The sequence below is a fragment of the Pipra filicauda genome, unplaced genomic scaffold, assembly GCF_003945595.2.
Source record: "Pipra filicauda isolate LSUMZ 115617 unplaced genomic scaffold, ASM394559v2 scaffold385_size793830_pilon, whole genome shotgun sequence".
Lineage (NCBI taxonomy): Eukaryota > Metazoa > Chordata > Aves > Passeriformes > Pipridae > Pipra > Pipra filicauda.
Window position 1 is genome coordinate 353,307 of NW_024104515.1, and position 21,026 is coordinate 374,332.

General features: G+C 56.5%; 1 protein-coding gene across 6 annotated transcripts in view; it reads left to right on the forward strand.

The window, feature by feature from the left end:
* NOL4L (nucleolar protein 4 like) overlaps window positions 1-20,170 on the forward strand; it is a 63,101-nt gene extending 42,931 nt beyond the window's left edge. For all 6 annotated transcript variants that reach the window (XM_027721764.2, XM_039384902.1, XM_027721765.2 and 3 more), the window contains 7 exons: window positions 16-157; window positions 11,486-11,757; window positions 12,143-12,328; window positions 12,408-12,599; window positions 12,686-12,808; window positions 13,124-13,325; window positions 15,066-20,170. In XM_027721764.2, coding sequence (XP_027577565.1) covers window positions 16-157; window positions 11,486-11,757; window positions 12,143-12,328; window positions 12,408-12,599; window positions 12,686-12,808; window positions 13,124-13,325; window positions 15,066-15,265 — 1,317 coding nt within the window. In that variant the 3' untranslated portion in view covers window positions 15,266-20,170. The remainder of the gene's footprint in view (window positions 1-15; window positions 158-11,485; window positions 11,758-12,142; window positions 12,329-12,407; window positions 12,600-12,685; window positions 12,809-13,123; window positions 13,326-15,065) is intronic.
* The last annotated feature ends 856 nt before the right edge of the window (window positions 20,171-21,026 follow it).

Sequence of the window (21,026 nt, forward strand, 5' to 3'; positions counted from 1 at the left end):
CCTGCTTGTCTCCAGGATGAGACGTCGGTGAGCAGCGAGGACTTTGATATGAACGACTCCACATGGATCTCAGCTGACCAGCACCTGAACTCCAGCCTGAGCCCCAGCCAGGACGAGAGCATGCGCAGCCCGCAGAACCTGCACGGCCACGAGGACGGTGAGTGCCCCGGCGGGCGGGAAGCGCTCCGCGCCTCTGCCACAGGATGTTTTTGTGGCTTATTAAACATTAACCAGTCCTTTCTGATCAAGTGTCCCACCTGTGGGATGGATTTCATATCAGCTCAGGCTTTGAAGCAGCTCCCAGTCCTTCCCATTTAGCCTCTGGGTTCCTGCTCAGCCAGGGCTCTGTCCAGCTCAGAGCTGATGGTCTTTGTGCCCGGACCTGTCTCCCAGCTCCTCCAGAAAGAAATCATCGAATCCCCTCCTAAGGCATCGGGTTTTAGTTCCCCAAGTCCTCTCACCAGGTGATGAGGAAAACCCTTTTAGTTCTGAATGCACAGAGGATGCCAAGGCTTTGCAGCACAGGTCACAGCTTTCTGTGCTTGAAAAGCTGCGTCTTCAACAGGTCTTGGACCTGCCAGGCAAAAAATTGTGAATAATCTGCAACACCTGATAGCAGTGGTGCGAGGGGTGATTTGTGAGTGTCTCCTCCCTCAGGGCAGGCAGTTGGAAGGACTGAAGGCAGCACACATGGGCTGGGTGGGAGGAAGAGTTTGGTGAAGAGAGGTGGTGTGTTGCATCTGTGAAACATGCAGGTTGAAAATAAAAGAGCAAGTAAATAAGTGGTAGAAGTACAAGTTCAGGTCAGAGTTCGTCTCTGTGATGCTTGGGAGGATTTGGTGGTTGGACTGTTAGTGGCTTTTGCTCTGGAGGTTGAATCCCTCATTGTCCCCAGCCTGGCTGCTGCTGGGAGAGCGGGAAGGGAGCGGAGGAACTGAGGGACAACGCAGGCTGGGTCAGTGCTGCTTTAAGAAAGGGGACTGGAAAACCACCCCAGAGGAAAGAAAGGGCTTTTGTGCTGGCAAATCTCCATGGGGTGGCTTTTAGCTGGTTGTGTGGCCAGTGGCAGGGACAGCAGGGATGGTAGTGACAGCAGGGACGCTGCTCTCTTCACTCCAGTGCATTGTGGCACTTCAGTTTCCATTGCAAATCTGCAGTTTTGGGAAACTGCTGGTTTTCTCCAAGCAGCCCCAGTGCTGGAGGCAGGCAGGCTTGGTGAGGATGTGAAACCTGCCTGCACGGCACCGCATCCTGGCCGTGGGATGGGCAGGGGCACTTCTGCTTGCCCGGGGGCCCCAGTGGGGCTGTGCCACAGCAGGAGGAAGGGCATTTTGGTGGTGACACATCAAAAGCTCTTGGCTCTTCGGGGCCAGGCTGCACCCTCTGCCCCGACGACCCCGGTCTCTCATCCCCACGGCCTGGCCGGGTGTCTCCGTACCCCCTGAACTTTGCCATTCTCCCACCGGGACATTTTGGGTTTGTGACTTACCCCCTCACCACTGAATTCCCAAGTCTCATTTACAATCTGGAATGACACAGTTTTGATCCCTTTGCTGAACACTGTAATTCAACAGGACAGTAATTTAATAAGGGACTCACGTATTTAGGCAAATCAAGATGTTCTAGCTAAAGCTAAATCCTTCCTCTCTCTCTCTGCCCTCTTAGGAATTGCTTCCAATTTTTCATGCCCTGTGGTTTTCCTTCAGAAGCAGGTGTCCTCTTTGGGGCTTTTCTTGGCTCCTTTAATTTCTTTTGTAAGAGTCAGTGATGAGCAATAAAACACAAATAGTCCCTTTCTGTGAGGAATGCAAGTGTCCCAGGCTGTGCCCGGTGTTGGCAGAGGCTGAACCAGGTAGACTTTGGTGGATCAGAAGGGATGGAGTTGAAAAGTAAGCAAACCAAGCCCAGGGTTACGAATGAGACCCATCCAGAAAAAGATACAGATTGGGATTTTTGTCAGGCTGCCATACTTCAGGGGCATTTTATGGACTGAGAGGAGGTTTTTGTACCTGTGGTGAATGTCTGTGGTCTGTATTGGAGCTCTAAATACAGGCTAATGCCACCTCATGTCAGTCCCTCTGCCAAGCCAATGCTCCCACTCAGGACTGAAGCACACATGAGACTGGGAAGAGAAGAGGGACAGTGGAGCTGGAACAACCCAGGAGGGCAGTGGGTAGTTAGAGGAGAGGAGCATGGAGCAGAGAAGGAGTATGGAGCAGAGTAGCATGTTGTGAGAGGAAAAGCAAATTGCTGGTGTGAGGAAGGGAACGTGCATGAATCAAAGTGTCGACCACTCTTCAGTTTCCTCTTCTCTTGACCTATGAAAGCTCTTTTTATTTTGGAAGCTAATGTGTTTTCTGAGTTCACACAAGCTTAGTAAGGCTGTGCAAAAAATGTGAGTAAGCAGCCCACATGAGCTTGCGTGCTCCTCGGAGCCCAGCTGGCCAAGGTGCCTGTGCAGGGTGCTCACACTGGGGCAGCCCAAGTACTCCCAAGCTGGAAGTTTGTCCACATCTCCTGTGCTCAGCTGTCCACTGTGCTGTGCAGCAGCCCTGCAGAGCTCCAGCTGGTGCCACAGTGAGCCCCACACGTCCCCTGCAGCCGGGCTGGGCTCAGCTCCGGGTGTCCTGGCGCTGCAGAGGGGTCTGGTTGCCCACCACGTCCTTCAGTTGGAAGCTTGTTCAGGACTGGGTACTCTCCTCCCTCAGGAAAACCTTCTGAGTTACTAAATTGCTCCTGTCTGCTGCTGTCTGATGGGTGGGATGCTTGGAGTGTGTCTTCTGTGAAAGGCTTCCTAAAGTATGAAGTTTTAATGAACAGTTGCCTGGTAGGAGAGCAGTATCGTCTGACACGCTTGTGAAAAAAGTCTTTTTTAAAGGACCTAAGCACAAGCTCCAGGTCCTTCTGAGGCCTGGGAGTAGCAAGTGCTCTCCTATGATGTAGAGCAGAGTGGTATGAAATCCAGAGAGGTGAGAGAGCAGGGAATTGTCCTCCCATGCTTTGACACACAGGTACCTGCTAAATCTTCAGAGGCCTAAAAGCAGTTGGAGCAAAAGCCAGCACCTTCTTTGCTCTCGGTGCCCAAAAGCCTTGGCCCAGTACAGCCGTGCTGCAACCAGTGTCAGCCCCAGAACTGCAGGGTGAGCAAATTACACCTGAAGACTTTGGGGGGTTGGGGGCAGAACAGGGACTGTCAGGAGAGCTTTGGCAGCAGAACCGGGGTTCCTGCTGGGTCGGTGGGCACGTGGTGGGACGTAGGACACACCAGCTGGCTCTGAGCAGCACACACCCGCTCCTTCCATTTTCCTTTGTTACTCATCCTGCGGGCCCCAGCACGGAAAACGTGAAGCTCCCAGCAACATCCCTTCCCAGTCGGATGTTGCTCACAGCGTACGTGCCCACAGGAAGCCGGCGGCTGCCCAAAGCGACAGCAAGATCAACACGAACTCTGCTGCTGGAGCGGAGCTATTGTGCCGGACATCCTGGAGGGACACATCTGTGGAAGCCAGCACACTCTGGGAGCAAAGGGACCCTGAATGCTGCGCCGTCCCACTGTCGGTGCCTGTCACCATCCCCACTCCCAGTGCTTGGCCCTGTGTCGATGCAGCAGTTCGAGCTGAACTCTGTCCATCTCCAAAGCCTGCTTCCACAGGCGAGCACTGCACTACAAACCTCCCAGTTTGGTCTGGTGTGTGGGCTGAGCGGGGTATCCCCCCACAGGGGTGCTGGGGTATCCTGCCATGGTGCTGCTGTGACTTGCTGGCAAGGGCAGTGCCCTCGAAAGTAAAGCAGGCGACAGACCCTAAATCCCAGTGGCAAAGTGCTCGGATTCATGTAGAAGATTCTCTGTCTTGCCCTCTAATAGGATGCATCTTGCCTTGTTCCTGTCCATACATCCTGCTCCATCGCCAGGAGCAGCACTGGGCCCACAGACAGGGCTTGCTGCTCCCCAGCCCATCCTGCCCCATGCTTCTGAAGAGTAGGGAAAGCTCCTGGGTGTAAGATGTTCTTTCCCTATGTGGGGGACATGGAATTGCTTCCTGGCACCATGATGGACAGATCCCCTTTGGCTCAGATCCCTAAGTGCAGTCCTCACTTGACTGGCAGCATCCCCACTGAGCCAGTTCTGCCCGGAACAGCAGTGGCTAATCCAGACCTTGGAGAAAGGACTTTCTTAACCTACTTAACTGTGAAGGCACACGCTTCTCGGGGGCATCCCTTGAGGCAGCTGGTTGGGAAGGCTTCTGGGTGTTGGGCACATCCCTCAGGAGTGCTCCAAGGAGGGACCTCAAGGACATGCAGGCAAGCATTATTTCAGAACACTGTCCCAGGGACAGGTAGGGCCCGTCCCTCCTTTGGACACCCTGCCCTGGGATGGCAGGGGCAGCATCAAGCCATCCCCAGCAAGCACAGCAGTGTCTCTCCTGGTATGGCACATGTCTCCTGCAGCTCCGGGTCACATCGGTGTTATTGATGAGATGCCCACGATGTGCTGCACATCACCAGCTTCCCTGAGCTGCTGGCCTAGCAGAGCACTTTCCAAGGAGGACCAGCTTCTTGCCAAGTGCTGACCAAAAGCCAGGCTCCGTCCCCAGGGCAGCCACGATGTCCTGCTCCACAGCTGCACCTCTGACGGCTGTCACCCGGCCGTGGGGCGATGGTTGTACCCTAACAAGGTCACTCATTGCAGTGGCATTGGGTCTCGTGCAGCTCCCAGTTCCCCTCTGCTGCTGGGGCTTTCCTCAGCCAGCCCATCCCTGCTCCAGGTGAACACAAACACCCTTTGCCAGTCACAGGGGAAGCCCAGCAGACCACAGGCAGCCATCTGGCAGGCAGACCACAGGAACCGGCCTGCAAGCCCCAAAATACTTGTTTAGCCCAGATTGCAAAACTCTCATTGTTTTCAGGGTTTCTTGCACCACTATTGGGTTTTGTCCACCCGAAGCCCAAGCTCAGAGCCTAAACAAGACTAGGACCAGCAGCCAGGTTTTACTACAGCTGAATCTTATTTTCCTTAGGGATCTATTTCCTCTTCCCCAAGGTGTCCCTACACCATGCTGTCCCTGCAGCAGGAGTCAGCAAGCATGTCCCTGCCTCGCCTGAGTGGTTTGGGCTGGTGACTCTGTTCCCGTCACATCTTCCAGGGGCATCTGCTCCTCCCCAGCGAAGGCCCTGGCCTGTGATAAACACCCTCCTTTCGGCATCCTTTGAAGGCTGTCCTTCCCTGCTGCCAGGCTGGGGAGTGCAGCAAGGACACTGCGAGGCCGCGGTGGCTTTGCCAGCCTGGTGCACTGTGCAGACGCTGCCGAACCTGTTGGTTCATCCTGCTGGTGCACGGAGCAGAGTTAGGGGGGGTCTCTTCCTTGGTCTGGAGCAGAGAGGATCATTGGGCTGCGAGCAGCCAGCACTGCCTGTGCCCCCAGTTCCTCCCCAAATTGAGTACCCTCAACTGAAAGGGGAAGCAGAGATGGCAGGGTGAGCTCCACAGAGCTTGGGGACAGTCCCCAAGGGCTAGGGGTGAACAGCAGGGTCTCTCTGGTGGCAGGTCTGTGCTGGAGGCTACAGCTGGCGCGAATCCGGCCAAAGCCACCAAACCCGTTTGTTTGGCGCGGGGAGAGGCAGTGCCCAGGCAGCACAGGGCTGTGGCATGTCCCCTCCCTGCAGTGGGATCCGGGTGGCTGCCAGTGGCAGTGACAAGGAGAGTCTTGGTCTGTGCCACCTCCTTCCTCACTGCAGACAAGGGCCAACTCCTGGCTCAAGCACTCCTCCAGCAGTGTGGTGGGAGGGACAGGGGCTGGGAGAAGGGAAAACAGAGGGACAGAGCGTGTTTGTGACAAGGCTGCTCTGTGCAGTGGGAGCTGACGAGCTTTGGTGCATGGGAGAATGTCCAGCACAGGCCCGGGGCGGTGAGGTCCCAGTGCTGGAGGGAGCTGCTCCCTCGGGCAGGGCAGTGGAGCCGGGGGGAGACGGCACCGGGGGGCACCTTTCATGGCAAGGGACGGGGAGGCGGCCGCACAGCGCTGCCTTGTCCGGCCAGGCTTGCCTGCAGACGCGCATTGTGTCCGGCCGGGCCAGATGTCTGGCTTGCCAAGGGCTCTGGTCGAGGGAGCAACCCAGGGAGGGAGTGTGGAGGGTGGACACTTTGTCTGGGACATAACAAGGTTTGCGTTAGTGAAGGAAGACAGGAAATAGAGCGTCTTAACTGGACCTTGGCCAGCCCCAGCGCACCGCGGCCCTCAGCCACGTTGCTTTTTTCTTCCTTGTGCGTCTTGAAGGCAAATGCTGGGCAGGACCTGGAGTAAACGGGCTCCGTGCTCTGGCCACGTGAACGGTGTGGGCCCAAGGCCTCTCCTGCCGCTCACCTCCCGGTCATGGTGGGCCTTGCTTACCCCTCATGAGTGTGGCGCTAACGCCCGGCCGTGGCCCCCCCACGGGGCCCCTGTTCCCACTCGGTCTCTCTAATTTGTATTAAGTATCCCTTCCTCGCAGGCTTTCCTCCTCCCCTTCTTCCCCCTTCTCGTCTCTTTTGTGAGTGAATAATTTATGGCACTTTTCATCTTCCTGGCTGTTGTTCCAGGCGGGCGGCAGTGGGATGCTCTGTGCCCTCCTGATGGCCGCTCCCAGGCTGGGTGTATGGCACCATCCCATGCCGGTGCCACAGTGGGTTTCCCCCCAGGAGCCATGGGGGGACTCACGTGGGAGCTGAACCCCTGCCATCACCCACGGGGGCAGAACAGGCAGGGCCGTGGGTGGCAGATCCGTGGCAGTCCCAGGGGGACCAGGGGTCACTGGTGGGACGTGGAAAGACAGGTGGGCAGCAGTGAAGGAGGGCCACCCCAGGGCCAACTGGGGGTCCCACGGCAATGGGGCGTGGGCAGGGCTGGGCAGCCCCTATCCCACCGCGTGGTGCGGGGCTGTGGCGAGGTTTCCGTGGGCCGCTGGCTCTTACATAAGCTCATTGTTTCCTGAGTCAAAAGAGGTTTTGTCTCCGCTCTGGAGATGTGACAGGAGGAGGAACAATTTGCCCCATTCATCTTTAACTCTGCTCTGGAGAGCGGTGTGGTGGCCTGCGCCGGCAGAGACGTTAAACCCAACCACTTCCCCGCCGTAAAATCTCCCGGGGAGCAGGTGTTGGAAATCGCCCCTTCCCCTCCTGATCTCCTCAAATCCAGCGCCACAGAAATCAAGGATAATCCAGCAGCCTCTTCAAAATGAAAACGCTGAGCCCTGATTAATTCATTTAATAAGTGACTGATCTCCTCCTCCCCCAGCACCGCGGCCCAAGGAGCCATTTTGCTTTTTGCTCTCCTGGGCTGATGCCGGGGAGATGCCGGGGCTGCAGCAGAGGCACGAGGCTGGTACCCTGTGACCTCCTTGCCAGCCTGGCTGTGTGCCTTGTCATGGCCTGGCCTCTGCAGTGGGGCTGAGAAGGGCAGTGCTCTGTGGGCTGTGGGACCAGTGGCCTCCATTGGACTCTGCGGGCTTCACTGGCCTCACCCACACGGTGCCAGGGTCTGCTCCACCTCCCATCCAGCCCACGGAGCCCTGGCTCGAGGGGATTAAACAGGAGAACGAAATACTCTGTTTTCCAACCGAAAGATCAAACCGGTTAGAAGTGACATTGTTTTTGCAGTTCCATCTGCTTCAATTAGGGCACGGGGGTGGAGCAGGGGGGCTCCCAATTATCCTCATTAGAGGGGCTCCTCGTGCAGCCAAGCTCCAGCCGCGAGCAGGGAGCTCACCAGGCTCGTGCTGGTTGATAATGAATATATTCATGGCTGCACAGCCTGGCCTTGCTCGCCTGCTGCTGCCGGAGCCCTGCTCCTGACATGTGCTTTGGGCACTGCTGGGAGATGCGGAAAACCTCTCCAAGCTCAGGAGCTTGGCGGGTTTTACTGAAAGAGAGCGTGGCCAGCATGGCCCCATCGCTGCTCAGCACCCTGCCATAGCAGTTCAGGAGCCTAAACCTGATTCTTGCACTCCAGATGGGAGCACTCCTGCTCCCTCTCCCCCAGGTCCTGCTTTGCTGAGAGGTGTCCCAGCTCCTCTCAGGGCTGGCTGTGGGCTGGAGATACCCCAGCAAAGCTGCCCAGGGAGCAGCACTGTCCCCGTCCCTGTCCCTGTCCCATCTGCTCCAACCAAGAGAATGCAGCTCCCTCCCAAGCTCATCTGTTTTCAAGCTGGCTGAGGCCATTCCCGCTCAGACCCAAGCGCTCACCAGTCTGAATTTGTGGCCATTTCTCTGCTCACAATACTGAGATAACCCCCACTTTGTGTGCAGAGCTTCTGGGAGAGCATAAAGCATAAAAATGTGAAAATAAGAAAATATCTGTAGCCCATGGGTTTACAAACCTCATTATTTACGTACGTCCATCCTTGGTATAAACTAAATTGTTCTTTTAGTAGGTGCTGGTCACTGATATTAAATTCCCATTTCATTTTCTTATCCCACCTGGCAGGTTCCTAGAGACACCTTCCTCTTTGTTTGCAATATTTTTTGCCGGTAGCAAACCCAGGGTTCATAAATGCAGCAGCGTCGGGCAGAAACCTGACGTGCAGCTGCTGTGTGTGCTCTGTGCAACACAAAAGAAAACCTGAGATGTGGAGAAATTGGGCTGTCCAGACGTCACCCCCAGGATCCCGCCTGATGTCAGCAGCCGGGGATGGGGGGCAGAGCTGGGGGGCTGTGGGGAGGCTGGATGTGGGTGGGCAAGGGCAGAGCAGGATGGTCAGGGAGGAGTGGGGGTGCTTAAGGCATAATAAGGATGCCCAGGGCAGGTTGGGGTTGTTCGAGGTGGATTGGGAATGTCCAGGATAGATTAGGGCTGATCAGGGCAGGTTGAGGATGTTCTCGTCCCTGCAGGGGTGCCCAGAGGAGGCTGGGGATGCCCGGGATGCCCAGGTTTGGGGATGTGCAGGGCAGGTTTGGGGATGCCCAGGGCAAGTTGGGGATGCCCAGGGCATCTGCTTATTCTTCTCCCAGGTGATGTCTCTCCAGGTCCCCTTTGTCACATGGCAGGCCCCTGGCTCCACTGGTGCAGGCAGCCGAGGGGGTTGCTGAGGAGCTGTGGGAGGTCCCTGCCCTCGGCCTGGTCGCGGTGCCGATTGGCCCTGTGGTGCAGCGCTGTTGCTGTGGCTGTGCCCGGGCTGATGGCAGGGCCCTGCCTGCAGCTCGTGCCTCCACGCAAGGGAGTAATTCTCCTTAATCCTTCTGAGAGGCATCGCTGGATGAGACTGGAGCCTCCCTCTGGGAGCCCCATCTCCCCTGGCGCAGAGAACAGAGCTGGGGGAGGGACGGCCGCCATCCTGGGCAGGGAGGCCTCTGTGCCCCCAACCACCTGCCCTCTGCTGCTGGGGCCAGAGCCAAGCCAGCAATGCTCCTGCACCCGTGCCAAGGGACAGCAAAACCCGTGGGGGCTCAGAGCACCAGACCAGTGCCCTGGGACAGGAGGGTGTGGGGGCAGGAGGTGGCAGTGCCCCCAGATTCCTGCCCCTCCAGATACAGCTGAGCCAGCAGCAGGAGTGCATGGGGCCATGGTCTGGGATGCAGCCACCCACTGCAGCCCCACCGCCACATCACAGGGAGAGGAGACCAGACCTCCTCTTGAAGGCTTGACTTGGAGGGTGCCCCTGGCTGCTGAGCCCCTCCAGAGCCCCACACTCCCTGGCATGCAGCGTCCTGACCCAGAGCAAGGACTTCTGCCAGGAGCCATCCCTGTGGTGGGGAGGGTGACGCCTGCTGCTGGCCCAGAGCACCCGGCACATAAACACCACCCCGGGGATTAGGTCAGCTCTGGTCATCGCTCAGACGAATAAGTGGATCAGTGCAAGGGAAAGGAGGGGGAGGGAGCTCTACTGAGCGGGGAGCTCCAGTGGGGACCTTCTAATTTAGGGGCTCGTGGGGCCAGGAGCCGCCTTGGCGCAGGCGTGAGGCAGGGCAGTGAGCACTGGCGCCCGTGGCAGGGCGGCTGGGGACACGCGGCGGCAACCCCGGCCGGCCCCACGGTCGGCTCCGATGCCCGAGTGTCCTCAAATCTGTTTATTTTAAGGGATACAAAGTCCTGGGCTGCCGCAGGGTCACCGCAGCACTCGCCCAGCCTCGCAGTAAAGTTTCCTGCAGGTGCTGGCAGGGGGAGGAGGAGGAGGGTGAGTGGCAGCAGCCGGGCACTGTCCCGCCGCCCTGCGCCCGCACACCTTTGGACCCGGTGCCCATGCACCGGGAGCTGTCGGCGCGGTGCCGCGGCCACCCCACAGCCCCGGCCCATTGTCCTGCAGCACCCGGGCCGGGTGTGGGGACGGCCATCTGCTCCTCGCTGCTGCCGACAGCTTCTTTGTTCGCCGCCCGGCGCACGCTGGCGCAGGAAGCGGCTCCCACGTGCTTTGCCCTTTCCCTCTCGCGGAGGCACCTAATGAAATAAAGGATTTACTGCGGCGAGGGGGAGGGAGGGGAACGGGCTGAGCAATTTGAAATGTTGTGCTTGGCCCCAGGGCTGGGCTCTCTGGCAGGGTGCAGGCAAGGTGGGTGCAGGCAGTGCCAGGCTCTCTGTCGTTTCTGGGCTGTCCTTCAGGAACCACCACGGTGGGAGTGGGCACAGGCAGGGCGATGGTGCCAAGAGCTCTGGTGTGAGTAGAACCGAGACTGAGCAGAGCCAGGCTGTGCACTGGATGTGCGTGGCACCGCCATTGCTGAGCTCCTGACCTGTCTGGGTGGTGGGGGAAGGCCATGCCATTGCCGTGGGGATGGCTCTGGGACATGTGGAAACAGGGAACAGGAGTGTCCATGTAGGGTGTAGGTCACTTGGGCTTTGAGTGGGACAGGAAGGACATGGTGCCGCCCTGTCCCCTCCTTGCAGCAGTGTGCTGAGGAGGAACCTCATTGGGTGGTGTGCCTGCTGTGAGCAGAGCTGCTAATGCTGCTTCCAGGCACTGTGGATTCAGTGTTTTCCCACTCAAGTGAGCTTGTCCTTGTGTGTCATCCTTATACCCCAGAACTCTGTACAGCAGCATGTGCCTGAGCCACCAGTGCTGGAACTCGTCACCTCTCACCGCACCCAGCCCCAAACTGGGCCAGGAGGATGGTGAGGGACCTGGCGGGGAGAGGCAATGCCCCTTTCTCCTCCCTGCAATGCAAACAGAAACCTAAAAGGACCAAATTCCAAAGTTCTTATTCAAGCCCAGGCACCGTGGCCGAGGGCGGAGGCGCAGGGACTGTCACCTGCGGAGGGATGGGTGACTCGGGCATGGGGCACGGCAGCGTCCGGTGTGCTTGGAGGGATGAGGGAGTGAATCCATGTGACAGTGGCCCTGCAGCTGTGGGTGCCAGCATCTGTACTTCCAGCTGCTGCATCCCAGGGCCCAAAGCACAGCAGTGCCAGCCTGGCTTCCAGTGGCACGTGTGGTAGCTGAGCCACCAAGTGAGCCCAGAACAGCCTCAGGAAAGCAGTCACAGGGTGCCACGGGGGTGACCACATGTCCTTCCTTGCAGATGACTCCTCGTCAGAGAGCTGCAGCGGGAATGGCTCCTCCACCCTGAACCCCTCCACTTCCAGCAGCACGCAAGGCGACAGCGCCTTCCCCGAAATGAACGGCAATGGCACCGCGGCCCCCATGGACTTCACCGCCTCCGCTGACGACCAGCCCATCAACCTCTGCGACAAGCTCACCCCTGCCCACGTCACCCCTTCCTACCAGTCCGACAGCTGCAGTGCCGACGGGCTGCGCAGCAGGGTCAAGTACGCGGTGAAGACCACGGCAGAGGTATGGCCTAGGGTGGTTTGGGAGAGCCACAGACATCCCCCACACCCCACCTGCCCCAGAGCTGGGTGCTGCAGTGGGCTCACCTCACCCTTACCTTATGGCCACCATATGAGGAGAAGCCCATTCCTGCTGGGTCCAGCAGTGTTTCCCATAGGATGAGGCAGAGCCGTGGTCCCACCAGCCAAAGCAGCCATTGGGCCATCAGGCCATCACAGGCTCCCTTGTCCCAGGCAGGCAGGAGGTGATGCTCAGGGGAGCTTGGCCATGGGTTCATCTTCCCAAGTTGCAGGGGGCCGTCAGGAGAGGGGACAGATGCAGTGAGACAAGGAGAAGGGGCAGGTGCATCAGGTGAGGGCTCTCAATGGTAACCACAGTCTCCTTTCAGTCCCCTCCGTACAGCTCGGGCAGCTACGACTCCATCAAGACAGAGGTGAGCGGCTGCCCCGAGGACCTGACTGTCGGCAGGGCCCCCACGGCTGATGAAGATGACGATGACCATGATGACCATGAAGACAACGATAAGATTAATGACTCGGAGGGGATGGACCCGGAGAGGCTAAAGGCCTTCAACGTAAGGAGGGCTCCGTGGGGAGGATGAGCCTGCCTGCCTCCCGTCTCGGGGTTCCCACTGCCTGTCTTCTCCTTTGCAGATGTTCGTGCGCCTTTTTGTGGATGAGAACCTGGACCGGATGGTTCCCATCTCCAAGCAGCCCAAGGAGAAGATCCAGGCCATCATCGAGTCGTGCAGCCGGCAGTTCCCCGAGTTCCAGGAGCGGGCGCGGAAGCGCATCCGCACCTACCTCAAGTCCTGCCGCCGCATGAAGAAGAACGGGATGGAGATGGTGAGTGGCTGCCCCAGTGCCCTCCTGCTCACCACCACAGCTGGGGCAGCAGGTTCCTGAGCACACTCTCTGCTTGTGTCCTGCAGACCAGGCCCACGCCGCCTCACCTGACCTCGGCCATGGCAGAGAACATCCTGGCCGCCGCCTGTGAGAGCGAAACGCGGAAAGCAGCCAAGAGGATGCGGCTGGAGATCTACCAGACCTCCCAGGTACGGTGCTGGCAGTTGGAGGTGGGCGAGGGATGGAACTGGCTGTGTCCCTCATCCCTGGTGGGATGAGGGAGAGACATTTGTGTGCAATTTAGAAAAGAGTTTTTAAGAGTCTTGTTTCTAAAAGTCAGAGAGGCTGCAGAACAGAGCCCCATGGTGTGTCCTGAGACTCAGGCCAACGGGGGTGGGGATGCTGGTTTGGAACTGGCCATGCTGCAGCCACAGGAGATCAGGCATCCCTGTGCTGTCCCTCCCACTGGCCACAGAGGAGAACCAGGCTCCTTGCTGGAGTAAGTCTGTGTTTCCCCTGTGCAGGACGAACCGATCGCTCTAGACAAGCAGCACTCCAGAGACTCCACAGCCATCACCCACTCCTCCTACTCACTGCCAGCTTCATCTTACTCCCAAGACCCGGTCTACATCAATGGAAGCCTGAACTACAGCTACCGTGGCTACGGGTCCCTGGGGGGCAGCCTGCAGCCCCCCGCCTCCCTCCAGACGGGCAACCACAGTAATGGTAAGTGGCCACGCTGGGGCCTGCAGGGGCACAGGGAGCCCACCCAGCCATTGCTCTGCCCCATGCCCAGGCAGTGTGCAACAGGCTCCTGGCAGCCCACACTGTGGGACTGAGCTGGCCGCTGGAGGGGAGGAAGAGCTGCTCCGAAATCCCCTTTTGTCCTGCAGCTGGCAGAGGTCTCTGCCTGGCGGCTCAGCTCACCTCGTCAGCAGACGGTTAATTGTTGAACTGCACTGGGAAGGACGGTCTGAGTGGCACTGGTGGAGGGAAGGAGTGTCACTTAAAAAAAAAAGAGAATCTGTACCAGCTATTAATCATTAACAGGAGCGGGCGCCTATCACTGCCCTGATCTGCTGCTGGTATGAGCCGTTCCGCTCTCAGGGACGGATGGGGCTGGGGGCTGGGGGCACAGCCAGCTCAGGAGGGCTCTGAGGGGCTGGGGACTGCCTGGGAACAACAGCTGGGAAAACAGGACTGATGCTGCAGGCCGGGAAGGCAGAAGGAGAGCACAGGCAGGGCTTAAGGTTAGGAGCCAGTGAACAGAGCGGAATATCCCGGGCCTCAGCAGGGCACACAGGAAGGCTCCTCTGTGCCTGATGACTCCCTTGCACCTGGGGAGACAGGTATGGGGTGAGGCCAAATGTTCCTTCTGGTTCTGCCCTGCAGCACTGGTGGCAGGAGAGACTGGAGTCTTTGCCAGTCCTTCAGCAATCTCCAGGCTGCCATTGCCTGTCCTGGTGCGCTCTGGGCTCCTGCCCTGCCCCTGCCCGCCCCTGACGGGAGCCAGGATTTGGAAGGATGTGATTTCCGGAGGCCTGAGAGATGCCTGTCTGGGATTAACTCTTATCATCCCTTCCTAATGCTTCTTAACCCTGAATAAAGATCCCGTCCCGGCCTCCAGCTGCTGAGACCTAATCCTCGCAGCAATGGTTCCTCCCCAGAGGAGCACAGGCACCCTGGCCCCCCACTGCTGAGCACCTTCCTCTGGCCTGGCCAAGCCACTGGCTCTGTGAGACAGCAGATGTGCAGGAAGGTCGCTGAGCAGCCTCCAGGAGGAGCAGACAGGCCCTGGGTGCAACACCCAGCAGCACCTCACCTCGCTTGTTTGTAGTGGATTTTTAAACCTCTGCTTTGCAATTCTTTTTTCCCCGAGCTCTTGCCCAGTCCTTCAGAGGGAAGAGCACACTGCAAGGAGCTGCATCTTCTCCTCCCTCTGAGCAGAGGCCTGCAGGGGTTTGCTGCCCAGGAGTGTCTTCTCCCTCCATCCCCCACCTCAGGCAATTCTTGCTCAAGCCCACATCCCTGCTCCCAGCTCCTTCCCCCTTGGTGAGCCGGGAAATGGGCTCCGTTTACTGCTGCCTTTTCTGTCCAGTGAAATTGCTTTCGCATGAGAGCCTCCTCCTCCTTCTTCTCCTCCTCCACCTTCTCCTCCTCCTCCCCCACTTCGAAGCACTGGTTCTCCTGGCGTGGAACACTTCTGCTGGTGCTGCTCCTCCCGCAGCATTCGCTGCTCCAGCATTGCTTTCCTTGGATGCTTTCCATCCCGCCCGGGGCGATGTGCTCCCCTCCCTGCCACCATCACCAGTGGCACCCACCTGGGCTCGGAGGGGGAGCTGAACTCTCCCATCCTGTTTTGCAAATGGCCACAGTGCCCAATCCTTGCCTTGTGTCCCTGGTGTCCCACGGCTGTGTTGGGCCACCCAGCAGAAGCTCAGCTTCCCTTTCACTTTTCCTTGGCAGGTCCAACCGATCTCAGCATGAAAGGTGGGGCCTCCAGCACGGCCCCCTCCAACAGCACCAGCCGGGGCATGCAGGCGGCCCAGCTCAGCCCCACGGAGATCAGCGCCGTGCGGCAGCTCATCGCCGGATACCGGGAGTCGGCGGCGTTCCTGCTCCGGTCTGCAGACGAACTGGAAAACCTCATTTTACAGCAGAACTGACTCCCCGTGTCTGCGTCGCTCCTCGGTCGAGAAGACAATTTATACCTGCTAGAAAGAGGCTCCCGGCGATGTCCTGCTCAGGACCACCATCGTCCTCCCGCCACGCCGCGGGTACATGTAGTTTTTAGAAGGTGGAATTCAAAAGACCTGTTTTGTTTTACACTCCAAGCACCTGGGACTTCAGGCACAAGGACACGTTTTGGAAGCGTACCAACACCCGTGCGTCCGGCCGACCGGAAGCCAGCCCTGCAGCTTGGAAGGATGTGGGACTTTGAAGGGCAGAAGGGAGCCTGGGGAGGTTTGGGGCTGCAGATGTATTTAGAATAACCTTTGTGGACCCAAATGTTAGATTCCCATCCCCGGATAATTTCCAAGTCTTAGGTGAGCTGAATCACATATTTATTGAGAAATGGACCCTCCTCTCCCCTTAGTAATTTATTTTTCTGAAAATGGATTCTTTTGAGTTTGTACAGATTGCCAGTTTTTTGTCTGTCTGATCAGAAGGAATTTATTCCTGTGAAATAACACATTCCATATCACTACACTACTAATTTCCAGGCAGCTCTGCCTGTTTCTCTGGTGAACCCTTGTCCCACAGGGAGCAAGTTTGCCATCCAGCCTTTGATATCGAGGCTGCTCAGCCTCCAGTGAGCGTAGGTGGGAGCTGAACAGCAGCACAAGCTTAGGCCTTCGTTCTAAAGGGTTCCACAGCACCAGCGGGGTCTGAACCTCCCGCAGAGACTCGGCAAGCTCAGCAGACCTCCGGCTGGAAGGACATCTCGCACTCATTTAAGTCATTGCAGATAAGAGAAGGAAGGAAGGAGATACCTGAGAAACACTGTCTTGCGGTCACCATCCGTACTCTACCTCACACTCCATTGTGGGCTTCTTCCAGGACTGGCCGTGCTGGTCCTGGGGGACGGTGAGTGTCGCAGACATGGGGATCGTGCCGAGGAGGCTGGAACCTCCGGCTGGGGTCCTGCTGTGCCTGGCCATCCGCTCCGCTCTGTCCCAAACCAGCCCCGGGGGAGCACCGGGAGACAAACCGCTGGGGACCCACGGGGTGTGAGGCAGGGCAGCGCCAGGGCTCACCCAGAAGGTGAGTTGGTGCCGTGACCACTCGCTCCTGCGGGAGAGACGGGCAGCATTGAGCAGCAGAACTGACAAAGTCCTCTCCGGGGCCCAGGAGTCTTTCCCGCTCCCTGCTCACAGTCCTGGAACAAGCCCACAGTTCCCGAAGTGTGGAAGAACCGTAGTCCGATGACCATTCTGCCCCGTTTCCACCCCTCTCCCCCATGATGCACTTCGTTTTGCTCAGTGCAATACCTACTGCCAGTGCTGCTAACCCAGGGACCTCGCTCCTGCCAGGGGTGCTGAGCCCAGCCCAGCAATGCCACGTGCTCTGGAGCTGTGCAGAGACCGGCGGGGGTCCTGCTGCTCCCCAACCCCCGCAGCCCCCCCGCCCAGCTGGAGTCCGCACCGTGAGGCAGAAATTCGATAAGTGTGAAGCTGTTTTGTAGGTAGAAACTTTCTCTCTTTGGAGCCAGCTTTTAGCTTATTTTTTGGCCGCTTGGAGCTGGCAGACGGGGGCTGCTGCTCCAGGGGCCAACGCCACTGACATGGGCTTGAGCAGCAGCTGGGCTGGCCAGGAGCAGGCCCGGGCAGTTCCCCTGTACCCTCTGTACCCCATGATGCTCCACACACTGGAAGAGAAGCAAAACTTTACCCTGCTCTTAGTCTCAGAACAGAAAAGGTTCTGGCTCCTGATGCCAGGTGTGCCTGGCCCGGCAGCAGAAGGGATCAACCATTGCATTGACTGTTTTCCCCAAACCTTAACCTTTCCGTAGCATTTGGAGAAAAGGGACCCAGCCCCTGGCCACGGGGTGCAGAGATGAGGTGGCGGCTCATTAGACCTGAGCTGGTGCTGGAACCGGGAGCATCGTGGCCACACCCGTCCCCTCCTGCCCGCAGGGTGGGGGCCCTGGGGATGCCAGCCCCCAGCCAGGGCTCAGACTCACGCTTTCCCCAGCACTTCACAAGCCTGCTTGGTTTGTCCACTGCATCCTCCCATACTTGGAATTTATGTAAATATTTATTTTTGTGTGAATACCATGAAGTAACAAACCTTTGACAAAACCTGTAACTGCAGCCATTTGTGAAAGTCTTACCGTTCAGGCAGGAGAGGCAGAGACAATCGCTGTCCCGGGATTCTCCCTCTCCGCAGTCTCCCACCCGTGCCGGTGCCTCCCTCCCCGGCAGAGGCAGTGGAACCTTTAGCCATAAGTTTGCCATCAGCGTACTGAAGCAGAGGTAACCTGGGAGCTCATGGACAGACCACCAACAGCCACAGTGGGGTTAAGTTTTATTTATCCGAGGTTTAGCTGTCGTTCCCGATCACCTCTGAACCTGTCTTGGCACGCATGGAAGTTCAGGAGCTCTTACACGTGGTCAAACTGCTGTAGAGGACACCGAGGCTGCGTCGCGTAGGAGGGTGCCCAACACCGCCCTGTCCCAGCACCTGATGTTCATAACCTGCAGCTGAATGGTACAGACTCAGATTCCCAAAGCCCTGGTGACAGCCACATCTGGGACAAGTTATGAAACAAACGGGATTGACTCCGATATTCTGTCAGGGATCTTTTTTTCTTTCTTTTTTTTTGGTGAGCCGCAGCGTTAACGGTTCCTTTGGCATGAGCTCCACAGACATCTCCGTGCTCTGCAGCTGCTCCGTGCTCCGCCACGGCTCCCTGTGCTCCAGGACTGTTCACAGCCACATTCCTGCGCTCTCACTGGGCAGGACGGGGTCAGGAATTGCTAGTCCGGGTTCTCAACGAGAAGGAACAAGCAGGAGCAGAATACACCGGCTTTCCAGATATCTTGAGAGGTGGAAGGAGAATGCTGGGTTAGCAAATGGTCTGGATGGTCTTGGGTTTGGTTAAGAAAAGCTGATCACTGGTCAAGAAAATAGATTTTTTTTTTTTTTTTAAATTTTATTTTATTTTAACACACCCACCCTGTCCTGGATGTGCGGTTCCCATGACACTGTTTCTCCATGGGAGAGCGTTCCCGGGGTTGCGAGCAGACATAACTTGTACCTCCCTGATCCCAAGGGCCACTTCCCTCCCGGAGTGGCCGTCGGATTTAGTACCAGTTCATGAAAAAAAAAAAAAAATGCTGCTTTGAACTCAGAGGGTTAATATACTTTTGATTTGTAATTTTTTGTAAAACTTTTTACAAGGTAGCATAGTATTTCACCAGACACCAACTACAATCCGTCCATGGTCTGATTTTTATATAATTTAGTGGTGCTTTAGAAACTTTTGTTCGGTTGTTTCGGAGCTGCACAGCTCAGTTCTTCGCCTGTATCTACCTAAGACCAATGTGAACCTTTGTATTTTTGCTCCTAATTTTGGACTCAGTGAAAGTGTACTGTTTACATGTACAGAACTCCCGGCCCCCGTGTGTTCTGCCAGACCTGCTGTTGAAGAGGAAGCTGCCCCTCACCCAGTTCGTCTGTTTAACCCAGCCACAGCCTCACCCGCCCACCGACATGCGCCTGCCCCGAGGGACACCCCACCAAACTAGACACTCTTTAAGCAATTTTGGGTTTTTGCACAAGCTGTTGTATTTTTTTTCTTTCCCAATAGTCGTATGGATTGGCTGCAATTCCAATCGGGAGCTGATCCGGAGCTCTGAAGCGCCAGATCCTGGCAGTGCTGCTGCCTCCCCATCCTCCTCCTCCTCCCGCCTGGACGCTGCCCAGCTCCTCGCAGGGTCCAACTGACACAGGGGAACAGGGGGAAAACACTCCTCAGCAGAATTGGGAATACTTTAGGGAAGGGGTGAGCTTGCCCAAGCCTGGACACTGGTTTGGGCTGGGGGGTGGGAGCGCGGTCCCGCGGGAGGCGGGGGGCTCCCAACGAGGCAGAAGAGGCTCTTTGGGAAGCTGGTGCTTTCCCGAGGACTCAGAAAGCGTATGGCACTTAATCCAGCTTTTAAGGTGACACTTTATTGCTTAATCAATTGATTCCTTTGGAAATGATATTTTTGCAGATAGGCACCTATGCAACTTCATGTGGCTCTTAAGCAGATGAGCACTTCCTCCTCAACGAGCTTGATAAGAGTTATTTGTGTTATATACTGTGGATTTTTCCAGTAAATGTGGCTTAATATTTTAATTCTTAGAATGTGTGTCTATTATATATGTGATGCAACTTAATTCTGTTCTGTTTGTGGAATGATTAGCACAGGCCAACTCCCTGTCCCCTCACTTAACAAAGACCAATGAGCTGTTAATCGAGCTGTTATCTCCATGGTATTACTTGCTAAATGCACTGATTTCATAAGTATGTGGAATCCTTTTTTTTTTTTTTCTTTCGAATCTGTATATCATATATAAGACTGAATCTACTTAATAAACACTGTATAACAAAAAGGGCTTTCTCCTCCACTGTCGAGCCCCGCTGGGTGCTGCTGGCCCCAGCGCTGCCCCTCGCCCCAGCCCCTGTGCGAGAGAGGTCAGTGCCATCAGCCACCGGAGCGGGATCTAAATTTTGGGTGTTAAAAGAGAAAAAAAAACAAAAACAAAACCAACAAAAAACCCCCATCTTTCAATCCTGTTGACATAAGCTGTGCTTTCCATTCCGTAACAGACAGCGCGGGTACCAGAGAGAGCAGCGGTAGCACTCACGTGGGGGGCAAGGCACCAGTTTTATGCTTAACTTATATTTTGACAAAATTAATTTTGTGAAGTGTCTGGTTTTTGTGAGAAAAAAAAAAAAAGGAAAAAAAAAAAAGGAGTTTTCATTGAAGTTTGTGGAAAGTTCTCCCTCTCCCTCATGGAAAATACTGATTTTTCGTTATCAGCTTTATTCACTAAGTATAATAAACCTTTGCATCCATAAATGTTCCTCTTCAAGCGCTGTGTAGATACGATCTCCTAGTCTGACTGCCAGGAGACCCAGAGAGGCAAAGGGGGGGTTTGCACCTTCCTTGGAAGTGCAGCTGCCCACGGGTGTGGGGGTGCTGGCTGGGTGGGAGGGTGGGCAGCCCCTTCCCGGGATTTGCTGCAGCTGGAGCCAGGAGTGAGGCCAGCAGGTCCCACCTAAACATTTGTGCTTGTAAACCATCACCTGGGATGGTGACAGCACATCCCAAACGGAGAATCCCTGGAATTCCTTCATGTCTGGGAGCTCAGTGCTAATGCTCCTCTGTCTGTGACACCGTTGGGTTTATAACTGAGCCTCTGGCTGAGCTTTGCTCCCAAATTTCAAAAGCAGCACAGGAGACGGCTGCAAGCCACAAGGGTAAGCAGTGCTGGGTTCCACCAGTTGCAAACCAGTTGGTGGTACCTGCTGAGGCTTCCATGGCCACATAACTGGGCTGACTTGGGATGTCCCCTCCATGGAGCCAGGGTGCTCCAGAGCATGGCAGAGCTGGTCCCTAACAGCAGCCAGGCTGTGAGAGAGAAAATCTGTTCCTTAGCACAGAAATATCACAGAGAAAAAAAAACCCAGTGTGTTTGCTCTGTGTGAAATCCTGACATTAATGGGTTTTATTCTTGAAACCCCGTCCTATTCCAGAGGTAACTAATCCTGACACCACCACCTCCCACCCCAATAAAACAGGGAAGGATTTTTTATTAAGTTTTAATGCTTGGCTAATAATAACTCTACTCATTTTTTGCATTCCTCATTTTCAGCTTATTTAGATTATCTGGGATCTTTAACCACGCTGTGTGCCAGACAACCTGCCAGAGTCA